A 17,712-nucleotide genomic window follows, 5' to 3' on the forward strand; every position below is an offset into this window, starting at 1 on the left:
CGCATTTTTCGAGCAATGATCATGAAATTTGGCGCGCACATTGCCTCTCTTCCTGGCCACCTCCCTGCCTGAACTCGGTAAATGCACAAGTCTTATTCTTTCATGGCTCAAAAACTGCGTTGCCATGGTTAACAGCATATTACGGCGATTGATCAGGAAAATACTAGGGATCGAAAAAAAGTTCCTCATTTTCAAGCAAAATGCAAATGTTAGTGTCGAGATGAAAATGTGCAAGACATTTTTTTCGATGTGTTGGAAACTGCGTTTTCATGATAACAACACACCATGATGTAAACGGTATAGTATGAAAATAAATCGGGAAAATATTGTGGATCGCAGAATTTCCTCATTTTCTCAAGCAAATGCTTACGAACTTTGGTACACACACATTGGTGTGGTCAACGGTGGTGGTGAAGACCTTTTTTTAAGGTGTTTGAAACTGCGTTGTTATGGCAAACCAAATATGAAATAAATCAGGACAAAACATTTGGATCAAAGTACTTCCTCATGTTTTGTAGTAATGCTCGTGCAAATTCGGCACACATGCTGTTCTTTGGAACAAGGGAAGTGCGCAGGACACCATGTTTCGAATGTGTGGAAACTGCGTTGCCATAGCCACAGTATATATTTCATTTCGTGCGCTCCCGTTTTCGTCCCCGGTTGACGATAACTGGGTAGCCTCTTGAAGCTCACTGTCGTACACGATTATTAAAGTCAGCACGCAGTAGCCGCAAAGCTGGCGCTGCAGCCTGCATGCTTGTAGCGGAGTCCGTATATCGTGGGTGTATGTAGTCCTACATACAAAGTAGTTACTGTACAGCATGCATGAAACCGCATAATCAATGGAATCACCTGATACATACACGACATGCTGATTGGTTAATGTGGACTTATCGGCTTTTGCAACAAAACGAGAAGTGAACTTATCGGTTTTTGCCGCAAACATTGATCTTAGACTGAAATAGTCGAGTTATATTGCGTTTTGTTATAAACTGATTATATCTTCTGATTGGTCCCACAATTCCTTAAATCACAATAATTATGTCGATTGATTTTCATGAAAAATGTACTTATCGATTTTGAGAACAAACTCTTCGTTTTTGCTAGTACGCATGCATATACATCTTCATTTGTATTATCTATCCTTTGCAAACTCGAATGTATACGTTTGTGATATAATCCCTGATTTATTCTGCGTTATGTTCTTTTGGAAAAAAAATAATGAAAATAAATGAATAGAATACATCACTTCTGGTTCTAGAGAAGTTTTTTATCGAAACAATTCTTCAATTTTAGACCTTTGCCCCACTGCACCCCACACAGACCTGCCCCATCGTCCAGGTACCCCTTCAAACAAACTAGGATTCTATTGTCCTTGGGCTGCTACATGCACGTTTGGTAAACATCTGCCACAGATTTTTCAAGAAGATGCAGTAAAAATGAACAATTTCGTTTTCATTCATGTATGCAGGCCTACTTTCTACTGCATGTATATCACTGCATTAGCTCTACCACTTTGGTTCTGGAATTTTTTTTTAATTGTCTTTAAACATCTCTTTAATTGGGGCATTACCCCCTCCCCCCCCCCCCCCCCCACCCTGATTTGGTGCCACTTGAAAGTAGGATTCAATGACCCTATGGATGCTACCTGACACACTTTCGCGGAGATCTGTGATGGATTTTTCAAGAAGATGCTGAAAATGTGACAATTCTGCATCTCCTCCACATCCACTCCCCCCATGGGCACCCCCTCATCGTCATAAGAAGCTTAAAACTAAATTCATAAATATCATTTCTATTAGAACACTTTATTATCTTTATCACTTCTGGTTCAGAGAAAATCGTTTTTGCTTTAATTACCCTTGAATTGAGGTCTTTGCATCGCACCCATTAACATCCGTCCCCCCCCCCCCAAATTGACTAGGTGCCCCTTCAAACAAAATGAAACTCTACTTAGGGATACCTGCCATGTCTGGTGAAAATCTGTCAGAGTTTACAAGATGAAGTTGAAAATGTGAAACAAATCTGCCTTCTCCCTATCCCTCCCCCCCACCCCCCCCCCCGAGTCAAAACAAACTGAAACTGCGTCATAAATGTACTTTATTTATAGCACTGCATTATCCCTATCACTTCGTTCTAGAATGATCTTAAATAATCTCTTGGCCTCACTGCCCCTTTCAACAAAATGAGATTTTATCAATTTCCCCACCCCCCTTGGCCGGGCTCATTTAAAGAAATCACGATCCTTTCACCATAAAGAATCCCAGGTTTCTCGAAAATCCTTAAATTTCTCGGCGAGGCGTTTGTACACTTCCCGTTGATGCAATTTTCGAGATTTGTACATTTCCCGGCGTTTGCAGAAATCCCGGCGAGACGTCTGTATATTTCACAGCAAGCTGCTTCGTGCGCAATTCATGCTGCGCTAAGCATACTGTATAGTGATAGAATATGTAATCGATGTAATTGAATATAGAACATTACGTAGGACCATGATCGGCTAAGCTCTGAGATTGTCGTACTTCCGGCTAACTGTTTTGGGTAATCCAGTAATTTGCATTTAAACTGAAATCGTGGTATCACAGCATAATTTCACGCATTTCTTACCCATATGCATCTATTCCAGTGCAAAAGTCGATTGTTCCTACAACGTACGAACAGAATCTCCACTATGGGTGGGTTTTAAATCCAGACTGCACACTTGCAGGGAAATTCAAAAAGGTGATTTCCGACATTCAATAAACACACACAAGTGAAGATATTTTAATGCAGCAGGTGATACACTTGAATGATATCACTTTGAGGTAACTATTATATTAAGAGGTGATGTAAATCACCATCACCATGGCCACTGCAGAACTAAATCGGAAGCAATGTACAGAACTGGACACACCTTTTACTGAAAGAAACAGAGCGAACAAAGTCAGCACTACTTTGCTGCCAACAGCCTTCAAATACATCTTGTAGACGTCAAACTTCACAACACCCTGTCCCTTCTGTTCCTCCTCCACCAGTTTGCCGCTGCTCTTCTTTTCCTGGTCGCCTGCCCCGGCAGACCTGTCCCCATTACTGTTCGTGGTTTCCGATTCCTTGAATTGGAGGTCGGTAGTGTTTTGAGACCGGCTGAGAACACTGCCAGGTGGACCTATGATAGAGAGCGGCAGTAACTTAGAATAAGTGTACAGGTTACTCTCGCTTGGTCAAAACCACTTTGTCTACTCAACAAATATCAATAGTCGAACTCCACGTGGCTTAACTTCGTTTTGTCCACAACCTGTTCTACGACAAACTACGTGAACTGTTTGGTATGAATGCTACTCTCATCTAACCATGCCCCATAATTTGTGAAGAACACCTTAACGGAAACCAGAAAAAAAAAGAGAGAAAAAAAAAAGTGAAAAACATCTGTATCCAATGTATCCGTACATGGCATGGTACTATGCGAATGATCAAAAAAAAAAAAAAAAAAAAAATCACATGAGCACCAGGATAAAACAAATGAAAGAGTAGGTTGATATTAAAATGTAGCTTGCTAAAGATGAAATTGTACAAATGTCAGTAACTATGAACAGCATTAAAAAAATACTATGCATACATGTGTAGAAGAAAAGGAAAACATTAGGGAAACATTAAAGATTTCTCTCTTTACTAATTCCAAATTAAAATTACGAATACGAAAAATGACACTGCAGGTTTTCCTTGATTTAAGAAGACAAATGTAGTTGAATGTGACAGGTTTGTATCTGCAAAATTGTGCTGGAGACCCTTCTATTCAACCAGAATCGCAATTTCAGCCAAAACAAGTTTCACCATGCGTGCAGTGATAGAGAGGTATCATATCAGAGCACACTCCTTCTGTTCTCTCTTTGTTTTCCTGTGCAAGAAACCGCAATACTTCCTTCTCCCATTTTTTTTTAAAGATCTGTATGTTTTCTCTCTCTCAATCCAGGAAGCAGACCTTCTGGAAATTAAGAAAGGAGAACCAGAATTATTTAGCCCAAATAAAGACAGTTCTGGAAATTGGACCAAGCGGGTTGAGACCACATGCGCACTTTAAGGTCTACATATCGGCTCACCTGTACAATTATTTCTTTATCATGTTTCCTATTTGATCTACACATTACCGTATAATCACGTAGTGTGTCTCCAAGAAGACTGTGCACAATTAGTCCCACCAAACATAATAAAAAAGAGACAATGAATAACAGTATTACCGAATATAATTATGAGGGGTTATTCCACGATATCATTAGCCCCGAGTTAAACAGTCCACGAGACCGATATACTGTAAAACGAGGAATTTTCGCGTGCACTTTAATTTCGCGAATTTCGCGAGCGCCAAGATTCGCGAAATTAAAATGCACGCGAAAGTCCATGTTTACACTATGTGCATTGAACGCCAGTGGCATATTTCGCGAAAATTTCATGCCACGGAAAAGGCTGTCGGCTCCAATTCGCGAAAATCTATGCCGCGAATATATCATGTTTTACAGTAACAAATAGGTTCCTGAGTCATACAGCCCACTAGTTATACGACCCATGAATCATACAGTCCATGAGTTCGACACTACACAGAAAAGGTTCACGAGACCAACACTAGGTAAAGAAAACCGATGAGATCGACACTAGGCAAAGAAGACTCACGAGACTGACACTACGCAAAGAAGGCTCACGATATCGACATGATGAGCAGCGCCATCAACATGTCAATGACAAACATGTATACCTCGACAGAGTCTTCAATGAAAATAAAATTATGTACTGGCGTGTGCAATTTCGACACGCAACCTGTTATCGAGCGAGAGATTGTAACTAATCAAGCATGACCATCTAAATATCAACGGCATTAAACATGGTTTTCTATATGCGTAACTTTTATGGTCAGTTCTGTCACGACATTATTACTGATTTTTTTTTTTTTTCAGATAAAATAACTTCTTCATGGGACCTCCGCCCCTTCCCCCAACCCAATATATGTATATATATTATATACTATGAAGACCTGCATATAAGAACGACCCAAGTCCAATTTTGGCCAAATTCAGTTTGACATTAGAAATTGTACCGTATGCACGGACTCATCTTGTATATAAATGATAAATCCTAATTACCCCGGAAGTGCCTGAAATGAATGAGTTAAATCTAATATGAATGTAAGAATGAAGGACTTGGGTTATTCTTACATTCATATTATTGCGCCCTCTCTCATCCCTCTCTCATCTCTATAGCAGAATATCATGTATATGATTCAAAGAACGACCGAAGTCCATCACACAAAATGGCCTCTCCACAATTACTGTAAATGTTAATTGTCATAATAATAATATATGTTCTAATCTGTATATACAATGTTACCTTCCCATCACATTTAGATAGAAATATTATTGGACAAAGAAAAAAGATATGAAGTTTTTTTTTTAAGTTTACTCGAAATGGTCTTCCATGGACTTGGGTCGTTCTTATATTCAGATACTCTTATATATATATATATGTATATATAAATAAATAAATATATATATGTATTTATGTATATATATCTAATATATATGTGTGTGTGTGTGTGTGTGTGTATTATATAATACCCGTGGTATAATTTAAGATCTTTGATAGTACAACTTTAATAGGCTTTTCTGATTTCTAGCTAGAAGATGAACAGGATTGAAGTTCTTCCCCTTTTTGTTTTTCGGTCTTTTTTTTTCACAAACACGCAGGCAAACACAATTAAGGATCTTGAACCAGGAGGTGAGGGAGGGCAAATCGGCGGGCAACACCCTAGCAACTCTCCTTTTGCATTTCTCATATCTTCCTTATGCCATTATCTCGACACCTATAGTCAAGTGGTCTACACATGGCGGTGTTCATCCTGTGGGTCTCTCTCTTTTTTTTTTTTTTTTTTTTTTTTTTTTTTTGCCTAGTGTCGGTCTTGTGAGCCTCTTTTCTGTAGTGTCGGTCTTCGTGAGCTTTGTTTGCGTAATGTCGGTTTCGGGAGCCTTTTTATGGTTAAGTGTCGACCTAATGGGCTGTACAACTTCTGGGCCATTTTTCTTGATATCGAACTCGTGGGGTGTATAACTAGTAGGTTGTATGAATTGTGAGCTGTGTGAATCGTGGGCTGTATGACTCGTGGGTGTCAGGTCTCTTCACGGTGGGGTGCATCCGTTTATAAGGTTGCTGATAAATTTTCCAATCCAATCCACTCCACCTGATTGCTCATAATCATTATCAAATTTTGATGTTATTAGGCAAAATCACATTAGGTTCTGCTACGGAGTTGTCTCGGATATTCATGTCAAAAATTAATGGCCATACTCGTCCCCATTTGGACAGACAGGGCCAATCCATCATTGTTTGACGTATCTCACTCATTTTGACGGTGCGTCACACTCACCAATATTAGTGACCTTGCAGCCATCCATGACCACCACCATATCCGCCTCAGTGAGGTACTTGGTGTGGTGGGTGCAGAGAATGCGGGTCTTGTGTCGCAGAAGTCCCATGATACACTTGGAGAAGATGTGCTGCCCGACGTGGACGTCCACGGCGGCCAGAGGATCGTCAAGGAGGTAGATGTCGCTGTCCTGGATTTGGCCAGACACACGTCGGAATACATCATGTAATACTTTTATAACCCCATCTAACTAGGAAAACGATCGTGATGACCATGGTGACCTGTGACAAATTCACAAATAGCGCACAGTCGCTCTCCATCTCCATTTTTTGGCCTGCAAGATAATTTCATACTACTGTTTCTCTACGCTCAACCTGAAGGCGATAGAGCCATGACGACGGTGGGACTCTGTCACGTTGTTGCCGCTTTTCTAGGCCGACGCGACACGCTACGGTTGAACCGATCGTATTGCGATATTCGTAGGCTTATTAACACATTGAAGACTAGTCCTGGGAATTCTCGGGAAGGTGTCTATGAAAAATGCAATTAAGGCCAAAACAGCTCGTCTTTAATGAGTTAAGACCTCGTCAAAACGGTGATACGATCAGAGCGACTGTGATACGGTAAAGCCGGAGCAATGCTACGATCTCAAGCGATCAGGGTATAAGTTGGGATACATGATTGAAATTTTTCAGTCAGATGTCAGTGTCAAACGAACATGGATGTCCAGAATATGCTTTCACTCCTAAATCTTGGTATTCTACAGCTACACCTGTTAGAACCCGGTGTGAAATCGCAATGTTTGTTAAGTCATCCATCAAAGGGTTAAATGTGAATACACCTGTATACTACAAAACAGGCCTACGAGCAAAGTACACATCGTTTTGGGCGAATGGCGAAGTTTTTGAAGATAATGAAATGCTTTCAAGTTAAACTACTTGCATTGAGTAACTGTTGTAAATGAAAAAAAGAAATAAGAAGTAAAGTTTCATACTGCGTGTACGTGGGGAAAAGAATTGAAGACCTGAATATAAGAACGACCCTAGTCCAATATTTGGCCAAATTCAGTTTGACATGGGAAATTGTAGCTTATGCATGGACTCATCTTGTGTATAATTGATAAATCCTAATTACCCCTGGAAGTGCCTGAAATAAATGAGTTAAATCTTATATGAATGCAAGAATGAAGGACGTGGGTCATTCTTACATTCATATTATAGCGCCCTCTCTCGTCCTTCTCTCATCTCTCTAGCAGAATATCGTGTATATGAATCAAAGAACGACCCAAGTCCATCACACAAAATGGCCTCTCCACAATTAATGTAAATGTTAATTGTCATAATACTATATGTTCTAATTTGTATATACAATGTTGCCTTCCCATCACAGTTAAATAGAATATTATTGGACAAATAAAAAGATATGAAGTTTTTTTAAGTTTACTCGAAATGGTCTTCCATGGACTTGGGTCGTTCTTATATTTATATACTCAATTTCAAACGCTTTTCTCCATTTTCACCTCCCTGGCCTGGTTCAATAATTTCTTTTGTTCATAGTCGGTTCCTGGTATGTAATACAGGTACTGTAAAAGTGGACATTTCCATGGGCGATGGGGCGCTTAAAGCCCGGTCACACAGCACTTTACGGCTTAATCACGGCCAAAACACGTCATAAAGTGGTCTCCCGTAAAGCAGACAATGTTGTTCGCGTTGATGTCGAATTTAAGACGAGCTAGGGTCGATTTATAGACGTGGCAGGACGCGGGGAAAAATCGGAACGGCGTCGGACGTAGTAAAACGTTTTGAACTGCTCAAAATTTTATTCCGCGGACAACCACGGACGGCACACGTGGTAAAGACGTGCAACACACGTGAAACTCACGTGATAATCCGTGTTCCAGCAGTGATTAAAACTTCGGGAGACGCGGTAAGACGTGAGTAAGACGCGAAAGTTTAGCGGTCTGTCACGGGCAGAGCATGGTCATCTCACGCGCGCTACGCGTTGGTATCACGGGAAATAGCGTGGGTTTAACGGCTTATCACTGACAAATGAATTTTTCCGCGTACATACACGTGACTGGACGTGGTTAGCCGTGTATAAGCAGTGCTTCAGCAGTGGAACAGCCGCCAACGACCATACCCCGTACAAAGCACGGCCAAACCAAAATTGGCCAAAAAATTACCACTTACGACCGCGTCAACCAGATTTTCATAACTTTTTGTTAGTGATTTAGACGTGGAGTGCTGTGTGACCGGGGCTTTACAATGCGCTTGAGTTACCTTGTGCGCGTTGCTACCACGTTGCAGCTACAAACTACCCGCTTTTAATATGCTTACTGGCCGATTATCATACGCTCTAGAACCACCATGCTGTCGCTACAGAAGTGCTGGACATGTTCAAAACTTGGAGATGGGAGATGGGGCATCAACTGAGGGGGTCGGTGCAATATAGTGCTAACCCACACAATAGTCATTTTGAGATTATAATCGCTGTTGAATGTTTGCAAAGTCTATACATTGTACATTAATAAAACATGAATGCATGCATTTTTTACCATCTTATTGGTTGAATTCAAATATGACACTTTCATGCTCTGTTCAGTGCCAGCACTTCTTTTTTTTTCACACTGTTTGTAAATGCCATGGGTTGGACTGTAATGCTGTTTCACCAGAGCAGACTGTCCTTATTTTCACTAATGTAGCAAGATGGAGCAAATAAATGTTAATGACAATACGTTTGTTCAACAAGCTATGTAGTTAAGATTGGGTGCAAGCTCAGTCACATTGTTATTACCCCCATTAGTTATCGGAGGAGTGTCGTGCGGTTGTGCTGAAGAGTGCTGTATTAATCGGTTTCATTTTTTTCCTTGCTTTCGGACTGTCCCAGATGATTATCCATTTACAGAAATGATCCTGCATAATGATCACTTATGTAAATTTGGGGTGGCAAGGGCCAAAAAGGGTCAAAGTTATAATTATATTCTTGGCTATCTTTGCCCTTGTGAAGGAAAGTCTACGTTCTAAGAAAGCAATTATTCCGGATGTTAATCTTCAAACTGAATATGAAACATATGATCATTATTGTATTTTAGATGAATTCATGTAAAAGGTCAATATTTTGGTTACCAAAAAGTACCCGAAACGGAGATAAGTGACAAATGTATTGCAACTTTTCAACTTTTTCAATCAAGAACTGTATAGTACTGTACAACATGGGAGAAACGTGATCGTTGCAGTATGTGATCGTCTGGAAAGCTCAATAGAGTAGACTGGGACGGTAGAACTTCTATGACTGCAAGAGGGAACTTATTCCCTCTCTTAAAGGGACTGCACAGTACTGGTTGAGGTGGGGATTCATGTTTTGAACATTCCTAAGTGAGATAATGAGAAACCTCTTATGAAATATGAAAGAGCAAGTAATTTTGAGAAGGATTCAATGTTTATTTGATGAAAATTGGTTTTCAAATGGCTTAGATATCCAAATAGTGATGATAATAAAAGGCGACAGGCCACACCTTTCTGATCTCTTTGTTTCACCTTGTTTTTTGGATATCTCAGCCATTTCAAACCCGATTTTCATCAAATAAACTTTTGAGACCCTTTATAGAATTGCATGCTCTTTGACATCTCGTACAGTGGTTTCTGAATATCTCACAAGACATTAAAAGCTAAATCCTCACCTCGATCAGAACTACATGTATACACACCCTTTAACGTGTGAAAAAGCGATGTTACTGAGCACGTGTTGAGTGGGCTCTCGTTGTGAGTTCCTGCAGAAACTCATGAAATAAAATTGTTGCTGTTGATATCTGACCTGAGATTTTAAAGAAATGTTTCATCCTGACATGACCATGGGAGGGCAACCTAATCTTAATACAATCAATGGTATAACATACCAAATTACGGGGCTGAGGGTGTGTTTTGTAATCTGCCCTCTACTCCCGTGAGCATTATGATGGAGCATTTACCTGATAGACCGCCCTTGCTAGGGCCACTCTCGCCTTCTGACCTCCGCTGAGTGTGGCCCCGCTTTCTCCTATCTCTGTCTCGTCTCCAGAGGGCAATATCTGTGACACATCGTGGAAAGGATCATCTCGATGAAGTACACAACTATTACTACAGCAGTTATACAAATATCCTCTTGACAATTATGTAATCATCCCGCTCGGCCATTTATAATCCCCATATTTTTATAGATGAGGTAATGATGAGCAATTAGTTAATATCATTCCAAATGTTCTATCTATAACAGAATATGAAGAGTTTGTTCGCAAAAACCGATAAGTCCATTTTTCATGAAAATCAATCGACATATAGTGTGGCTTATTCTTCTTAAGCAAATTCAAGGCGTATGTTGTTGTTGCTGTTTTCTGTGTTGTCATCGTCCATACCTCCGTAGTTTTGTTTTGTAATGATTACATTGTTTTGACTTGTTTTGTTTTGTCAACTCAACTGACATTTTTTTTTTTTTTTTTATCTGTCAAAGGTATGTATGTTACATCAGATGGGTCAGATACTGACAAGGGCTTTTTTCTTTCTTGCTGCTTCCCCCACTAATGGCATTGTCATTGTATGTAGTCATAATGCCACATTATTTTCAATTGTATGTTGTATGTCCCATGGATTTTTCTCTTTTTGTATCTCATTTTGTATTTTCATGTTTTATTGTATGCTCTGTATATTTTTAATGCTTGGTGCAAAATAAACTAAACTGAAACTGAAACTGATTTAAGGAATTGTTGGACCAATCTAAAGATATAATCAGTTAAATAACAAAACGCAATATAACTCGGACTATTTCAGTGTGAATTTAGGGTTTTGCAATAAAAACCGATAAGTCCACTTCTCCTTTTGTTGCAAAAGCAGATAAATCCTGATTAACCAATCAGCATGTCGTACATGTGTCAGGTGACTTCATTGATTATGCTGTGTTATGCATGCTGTACAGTAACTACAGGGCCGGCGCAGTGTTTTCAAAAGTGTGGGGGCCCACTTCCGGGTTTCATGAGCTAACAAGCAAAAAAAAGGTCCTCAACTCATCTCTCCCCGTCCACTTCCGGGTTTCTTCAGCTGACCAGCAAAAAAAAAAAAAGAAAAATGGTCCTCAGCTCATTCTCCCCCCCCCCCCTATTTCCGGGTGTTATAAAAAAAAGGTCTACAGAGAAAACACTTAACCTTACCGCCGCATACTTCAAGATCTCTATCTATTTCTATTTTAGTGCTACTTACGTACTTCCGGGTTGAAAAAAGTGTGGGGGCCCAAAGTGATGACACGTTATCTATTCCTTTGTATGGTGCACACAAAGTGTGGGGGCCCGAGCCCCCACGGCCCTCACGGCTGCGCCACCCCTGACTATGTAGGACTACATACACTCACGATACGGATACCGCTATGGGTAAAGCATGCAGGCTGCTGCGCCATCGTCGCTGCTACGCGTGTACTGCGTGCTGATGTAAATAATCGTAGATGTCGACAGTGAGCTTCTAGAGGCTATACCCAGTTTTTTTTTTTTTTTTTTTTTTTTTTTTTACACTTGCCTCTATTGTTAGTATGTCAAAAGAGGGAATGTCACATGTGTCTGATTCAAATGTTTCATTTGTTCCTCTTAAAGCTATGTGGAACAATGATTTAAGAGGTGATTATAAAAATGCGTTTAATGTTAATATTATTGATGGTATTGAGGAAAGGCTTGATAATCTAAATGTTACTGCTGTTACTCAGGCAGATTTGGACTGTATTGTTGATGATATTAACAGTCTGTATATTGATACTGCCAGATCTCTTGGAATGTGCAAAGATGTACGTGTGCGTGTCACTCGTAATCCTACAAGACCCCGTACTAAAACGAGTAAGCCATGGTTCAATAAGTCTTGTGAATTAAGGAGGAAGGAATATCTTAAGGTCAAGCTACGATTGAAAAAGATAAATACCGTTGAAGCTCAAAATGAGTTAAAGGGACTGTACAGTACTGGTTGAGGTGGGGATTCATGTTTTGAGCATTCCTTAGTGAGATAATGAAAAGCCTCTTATGAAATATGAAAGAGCATGTAATTTTAAGAAGGATTCAACATTTATTTGATGAAAATTGGTTTTCAAATGGCTTAGATATCCCCAAAAGTGCTAATAATAAAAGGCGACATGCCACGACTTTATTATGATCTCTTTGTTTCACCTTGTTTTTGGATATCTCGGCCATTTCAAAACCGATTTTCATCGAATAAACTTTTGATACCCCTTAGAACTGCATGCTCTTTGACATCTCATAGACTGGTTTCTGAATATCTCGCAAAACGTTAAAAGCTAAATCCTCACCTCAACCAGAACTGTACACATCCTTTAAAGATTAAAGCAAGAGAGTATAAGAGATATTTAAGGACGTGTTATAGAAATTATTACAAGGATTTGCATTCAAGTATGCGTAATTTGAAAAACAGTAGACCCAAGGAGTACTGGAAGGTTCTAAATGAAGCTAGTAACTCTGCTGATAAATCTGGCAGTGTTTCCCTGGATGTGTTTTTGAGGCATTTTGAGAAATTGAGTACCAAGCCTGAAGACCCAAATGCTGAAATTGAAGTCGAATTTGATCCGACGACTTTTAATAATTCAACCAATGAGTATATCAATAAGGAGTTTACTAAAGAAGAAGTTATGATATGAATATGATAGGGAATTTGCGTACTAATAAGGCATGTGGAATAGACAACATTTTGAATGAATATTTGAAAAATTGTCCTGATGTAATGATATCTCTTATAGTGAAACTGTTTAATTTTGTTTTGTCATCTGGTTTAGTTCCCTCTTTATGGTGTATAGGTATGATCAAGCCCTTGTATAAAAACAAAGGTTCGATGGATGACCCAGATAATTATAGGGGTATTAACTCTTAAGTTGTCTAGGGGAATTGTTTACCTCATGCATTAATACAAGACTTACTGAATTTTTGAACTGTGCTGGGATTATTGGTGAAGAACAAGCTGGATTCAGAGGAAGCTATAGCACAATGGATCATATCTTCACATTACATGGTCTTATTGACTTGTATTTGCATCGTGGTAAGAGAATTTATTGTGCGTTTATAGATTATCGGAAAGCTTTTGATTTAATTGTCAGGTCGTCTCTGTGGTATAAACTTGTCTCTAATGGTATTAATGGTAACATCATTTGGGTTGTTTATAATATGTATTTGAATGCAAAATCTTGTATAAAGCTGGGTTATACTTTGTCCAATTCTTTTGCTTGTAATATAGGAGTGAGGCAGGGTGAAAATTTGTCTCCCTTACTGTTTGCAATGTATTTGAATGATTTTGAATATTATGTTAGTAGGCATTATAAGGGTCTTGATATGTGTGCTTCTGAGATTAGGAAAAATCTCAGTACTGATGACATTGAAGTATTTTTACGTCTCTATGTGCTACTTTATGCTGACGATACAATAGTTATGGCCGAATCTGCTAACGAATTGCAGAATGCTTTATCTACTGTACACCAGTATTGTGAGCTTTGGAAATTGTCTGTTAACACAAGGAAAACAAAGATTGTAATATTTTCTCGTGGAAAAGTGCGCAGATACCGAAATTTAATTTTGGTGATAGTTTCCTTAATGTTGTTGATGATTATATATATCTCGGAACTACTTTTAATTATAATGGTTCCTTTAATAAAGCAATTGATAAACAGGTTAATCAGGCAAGAAGAGCTCTGTTTGCTCTAATTAGCAAGGCGAAGAAATTGTGTCTACCTGTAGATATTCAGTGTGAGTTTTTTGACCAGCTTGTTGTTCCGATTTTATTGTATGGTAGTGAAGTGTGGGGTTTTCAGAAGCTAGATTGTATTGAGATATTTCATAGGAAATTTCTTAAAAGCTTGCTTACATTAAATCGTGGCACTGCCAAATGCACGGTGTACGGCGAAGTTGGTAGATTTGCTCTCGCAAATAAGGTGGAGTTGCGTATGGTTAATTTTTGGGCAAAGATTAGCCAAGGCAACAAATCTAAACTTTCTTATACCGTTTACAATTTGTTACGAAAACTTCATGAAAACTGTGATTTCCATTCCAGATGGATCTTAAAAATTAAAAGTATTTTAGACAATTGTGGAATGTCAAACCTGTGGGATGAAGACATTTCTTTAAATTTGAATTGGGTTAAGTCGTCAGTGGAACGTAGATTACATGATATAGATTATCAAAACTGGAATGAGGAAGTTAATAGAAATCGTTTATGTTTCAATTACAGAATTTTGAAACAGGAAGCCGGTTTAGAAAAATATCTGTTAGATTTGGAGGTAGGAGATAGGATATCTTTATGCAAATTTCGATGTGGTAATCATAATCTGCCAGTTTCCAAATGTCGTTATTCGTCTGATCTTCCTCTTGAAAAATGTTCGTTGTGTAGCCTTGAAGTACAGGGTGATGAATTTCATTATGTTCTGGTATGCCCGTTTTTCATTGACGAGCGTAGGAAGTATGTTAAGCGTTTCTACTACCTCAGGCCTAATGTCGTCAAGTTAAATCAGTTATTTAATGTTAAGTCTATCAAGCAACTAAAGAATCTTTCAAAATTTTGTAAAATCATCATGTCAAAGTTCAAGTAATTTTCCTTTTTTATTGTAAACTTATGTACATACATGGTAGCTAAGACTTCATTTTTTTTTAAAGATTATGTTTAGTTATTAGTCCGTATACATGTATTTAATTTCAAACAATTCTTGCCTTTACTTGCTTGCTGTTAGAGCTTATATTTATACATGTATATATATATTTTTTTCTTCTTCTTCTTCTTTCTTATGTATTTTTATATTTGCTGTAAAGTACACATTTGTAAAATACTCATTTGTATTTCTTCCATGCCCCTGAAGGGGTCGTTCAAGAAATAAAAATCACTGTAATCACTGTAATCACTGTAATCACTGTCCAACCCGGGACGAAAACGGGAGCGCAAGAAATAAAATATACCGTTGCTACGGCAACGCACTTTCCACACATTCGAAACGTGGTGTCCTGCTTTCCTTGTTCCAAAGAACAGCATGTCTGCCGAATTGTATGAACACTGCTACAAAGCATGAGGAAGAACTTTGATCAAAATAGTTTGTCCTGATTTATTTTCATGATATTTGGTTGTCATAGCAACGCAGTTTCCAACACACTCAAAAAACGTCTTCACCACCACCATTGACCACCCCAATGTGTGTGTACCAAAGTTCGTGACCATTTTGCTTTATAAAATGAGGAAAAATATTTTGCCGATTTATTGTCATAACATGCCGTTTACATATTAATACCATAATGTGTTGTTATTATGGCAACGCAGTTTCCAGCACATTCGAAAAAGAATGTCTTGCACATCTTCATCCCGACACTAATATTTGTGTACCAAGCTTCGTAAGCATTTGCTTGAAAAGTGATGATGAAAAGTGATGAACTTTTTTGATCCCTAATATTTTCCCGATCAATCGCTGTAATATGCTGTTATCATGGCAACGCAGTTTTTGAGCCATGAAAGAATGTGACTATACATTTATCAGAGGCCAATGTCCGCGCCAAATTTCATGATCATTGCTCAAAAAAAAATGCGGAATTACTTCGATTACAAAAAGCCATTCAGTGATATATGACCATTGTATGCCGTCACCATGGCAACGCAATTTCCAATACATTCGACAAGAATAAAATATCTTGCACATCTCCATCCTAAAACCAATGTGTGTGCGCTAATCTTGATGAGCATTGCTAAAAACTTGAGAAGACTGGCAACGCACCTGCTTTATACTGCGAGCGGTGGACTTATCGGCTTTTGCAACAAAACGAGAAGTGGACGTATTGGCTTTTGCCGCAAAACACATTCAAGGGTACAAAATTTCAACATTTTCCCTTTGTGTAGATTTCTAAAAGTTAAACCTTCTCTTACGCAGGTAACCGACATTCATATATGATTTTTTTGGTGTTCTACGCCAACAGAGTGTAACGAAAAATCATGATTTGAAAGAATTGAACATTTTTTTTTTTTTTCGAACAAACTCTTCATGTGTCCCCGCCTCAATTTAATTCATTTTCATTCAGGCATCGGAACACTAATTATACGCTTTGACCTTCATGATGGGGCCTAAATAAAGGCCTACCAATTCCTAATTCTAACCTAGTCAATAAATCAGTGATAGAAATAAATTGAAATAACATGAAATGATCTGAAGTGATTGGCGTGTCATGGTTTTCATTGTACCGAGCACACTTAGATGAGTGTTCTCTTAGACTCACTTTGAGGTCATCCGTTAGGGCACAGGCCTCAATGACACGGTCGTACCACTGGGCGTTAAAGGCTTTCCCAAAGAGAATGTTTTCTCTCAGTGTTGCCTGCTGTAACCAGGGTTCCTGGGTGGCCAGACCAAAGCCCTGGTCGAGGTGCGCCACTGCAATGCTGCCGCCCTCCTTCACCATGTCAGCCGTGATAGCAGCAAAGAGGGAGCTCTTGCCTGACCCAATCTCACCCACGATGCCAACAAACTGACCCTTTAGGATGCACGAAAAAGCACAGATGTTAGAAATTAGAATTTCCGATGACAAATTACAGTCTTTAAAAAAGTGCTGATGTCAATTCCTACAAATAAGAAACTACTATGGAGGTCGCAGTGATAATTACTTCCAATTCTCTCTTGAACCGACACTGTTCACATGTGATACTTGCACAAAGAATTTCTAACACTAAATTGCCCGTATCAAGACCTTTATATGAAGTCAGTACCAGGTATCTATCCATATTGTGGTGATAAACCAAGCAACATACAAACCAATCACAACAGAGATGACGTCAGTAAATAGACTCTGCAAATCATACCATGTACGTATTCAGTCGATTTCTTGGGACATTTCACAAAGATGGTTGCAACGACTGTAAACATCTATGATTGTAGTTGCCATGAAAAGGGCTTAAATGCTCACGCAGCTGATTGAGTATTTGCCTACTGCTGCCACGGTAAATTCAAATCTGGCATTTCTAGAATAATTGCACACCCTTATATGATAGCGGTCCTGGGTCATACCTTGTCAATGTTTAGATCAATGTCTTCCAACCTGTGATTCCCTCCTTTAACGTCTGAGTCGTTTACACCAGAAGCCTTGTCCTGTGTGCTATTGCTGTCGTCATTAGTCCTCTCCTTGGCCCGCTTTGGCCGCTCCCAGTGGAAGTTTCCTCCTGCAATCTTCAGGCATTCACCTTCAGCAAGGCCTTCTTCTGATGTACGGTAAAAATTCACCAGTGATTATGGACTGGTTTGCAGAAAATAAATGTAGCAGGCTCTTTTCTATTCTTTAAATCAAAGGTTTGGAATGCCTT

At 39.0% G+C, this 17,712-nt stretch overlaps 1 protein-coding gene across 1 annotated transcript in view; it reads right to left on the reverse strand.

Annotated features, from left to right (window-relative positions):
- The window catches only part of LOC140229733 (ATP-binding cassette sub-family C member 10-like), a 65,749-nt gene that overhangs the window by 6,565 nt on the left and 41,472 nt on the right, over positions 1 to 17,712 (reverse strand). The window contains exons 6-10 of the mRNA XM_072309973.1: positions 17,420 to 17,604; positions 16,638 to 16,889; positions 10,353 to 10,451; positions 6,386 to 6,575; positions 2,931 to 3,142 (exon numbers count right to left, since the gene is read on the reverse strand). Coding sequence (XP_072166074.1) covers positions 2,931 to 3,142; positions 6,386 to 6,575; positions 10,353 to 10,451; positions 16,638 to 16,889; positions 17,420 to 17,604 — 938 coding nt within the window. The remainder of the gene's footprint in view (positions 1 to 2,930; positions 3,143 to 6,385; positions 6,576 to 10,352; positions 10,452 to 16,637; positions 16,890 to 17,419; positions 17,605 to 17,712) is intronic.

Source organism: Diadema setosum, chromosome 6 (genome assembly GCF_964275005.1).
Source record: "Diadema setosum chromosome 6, eeDiaSeto1, whole genome shotgun sequence".
Lineage (NCBI taxonomy): Eukaryota > Metazoa > Echinodermata > Echinoidea > Diadematoida > Diadematidae > Diadema > Diadema setosum.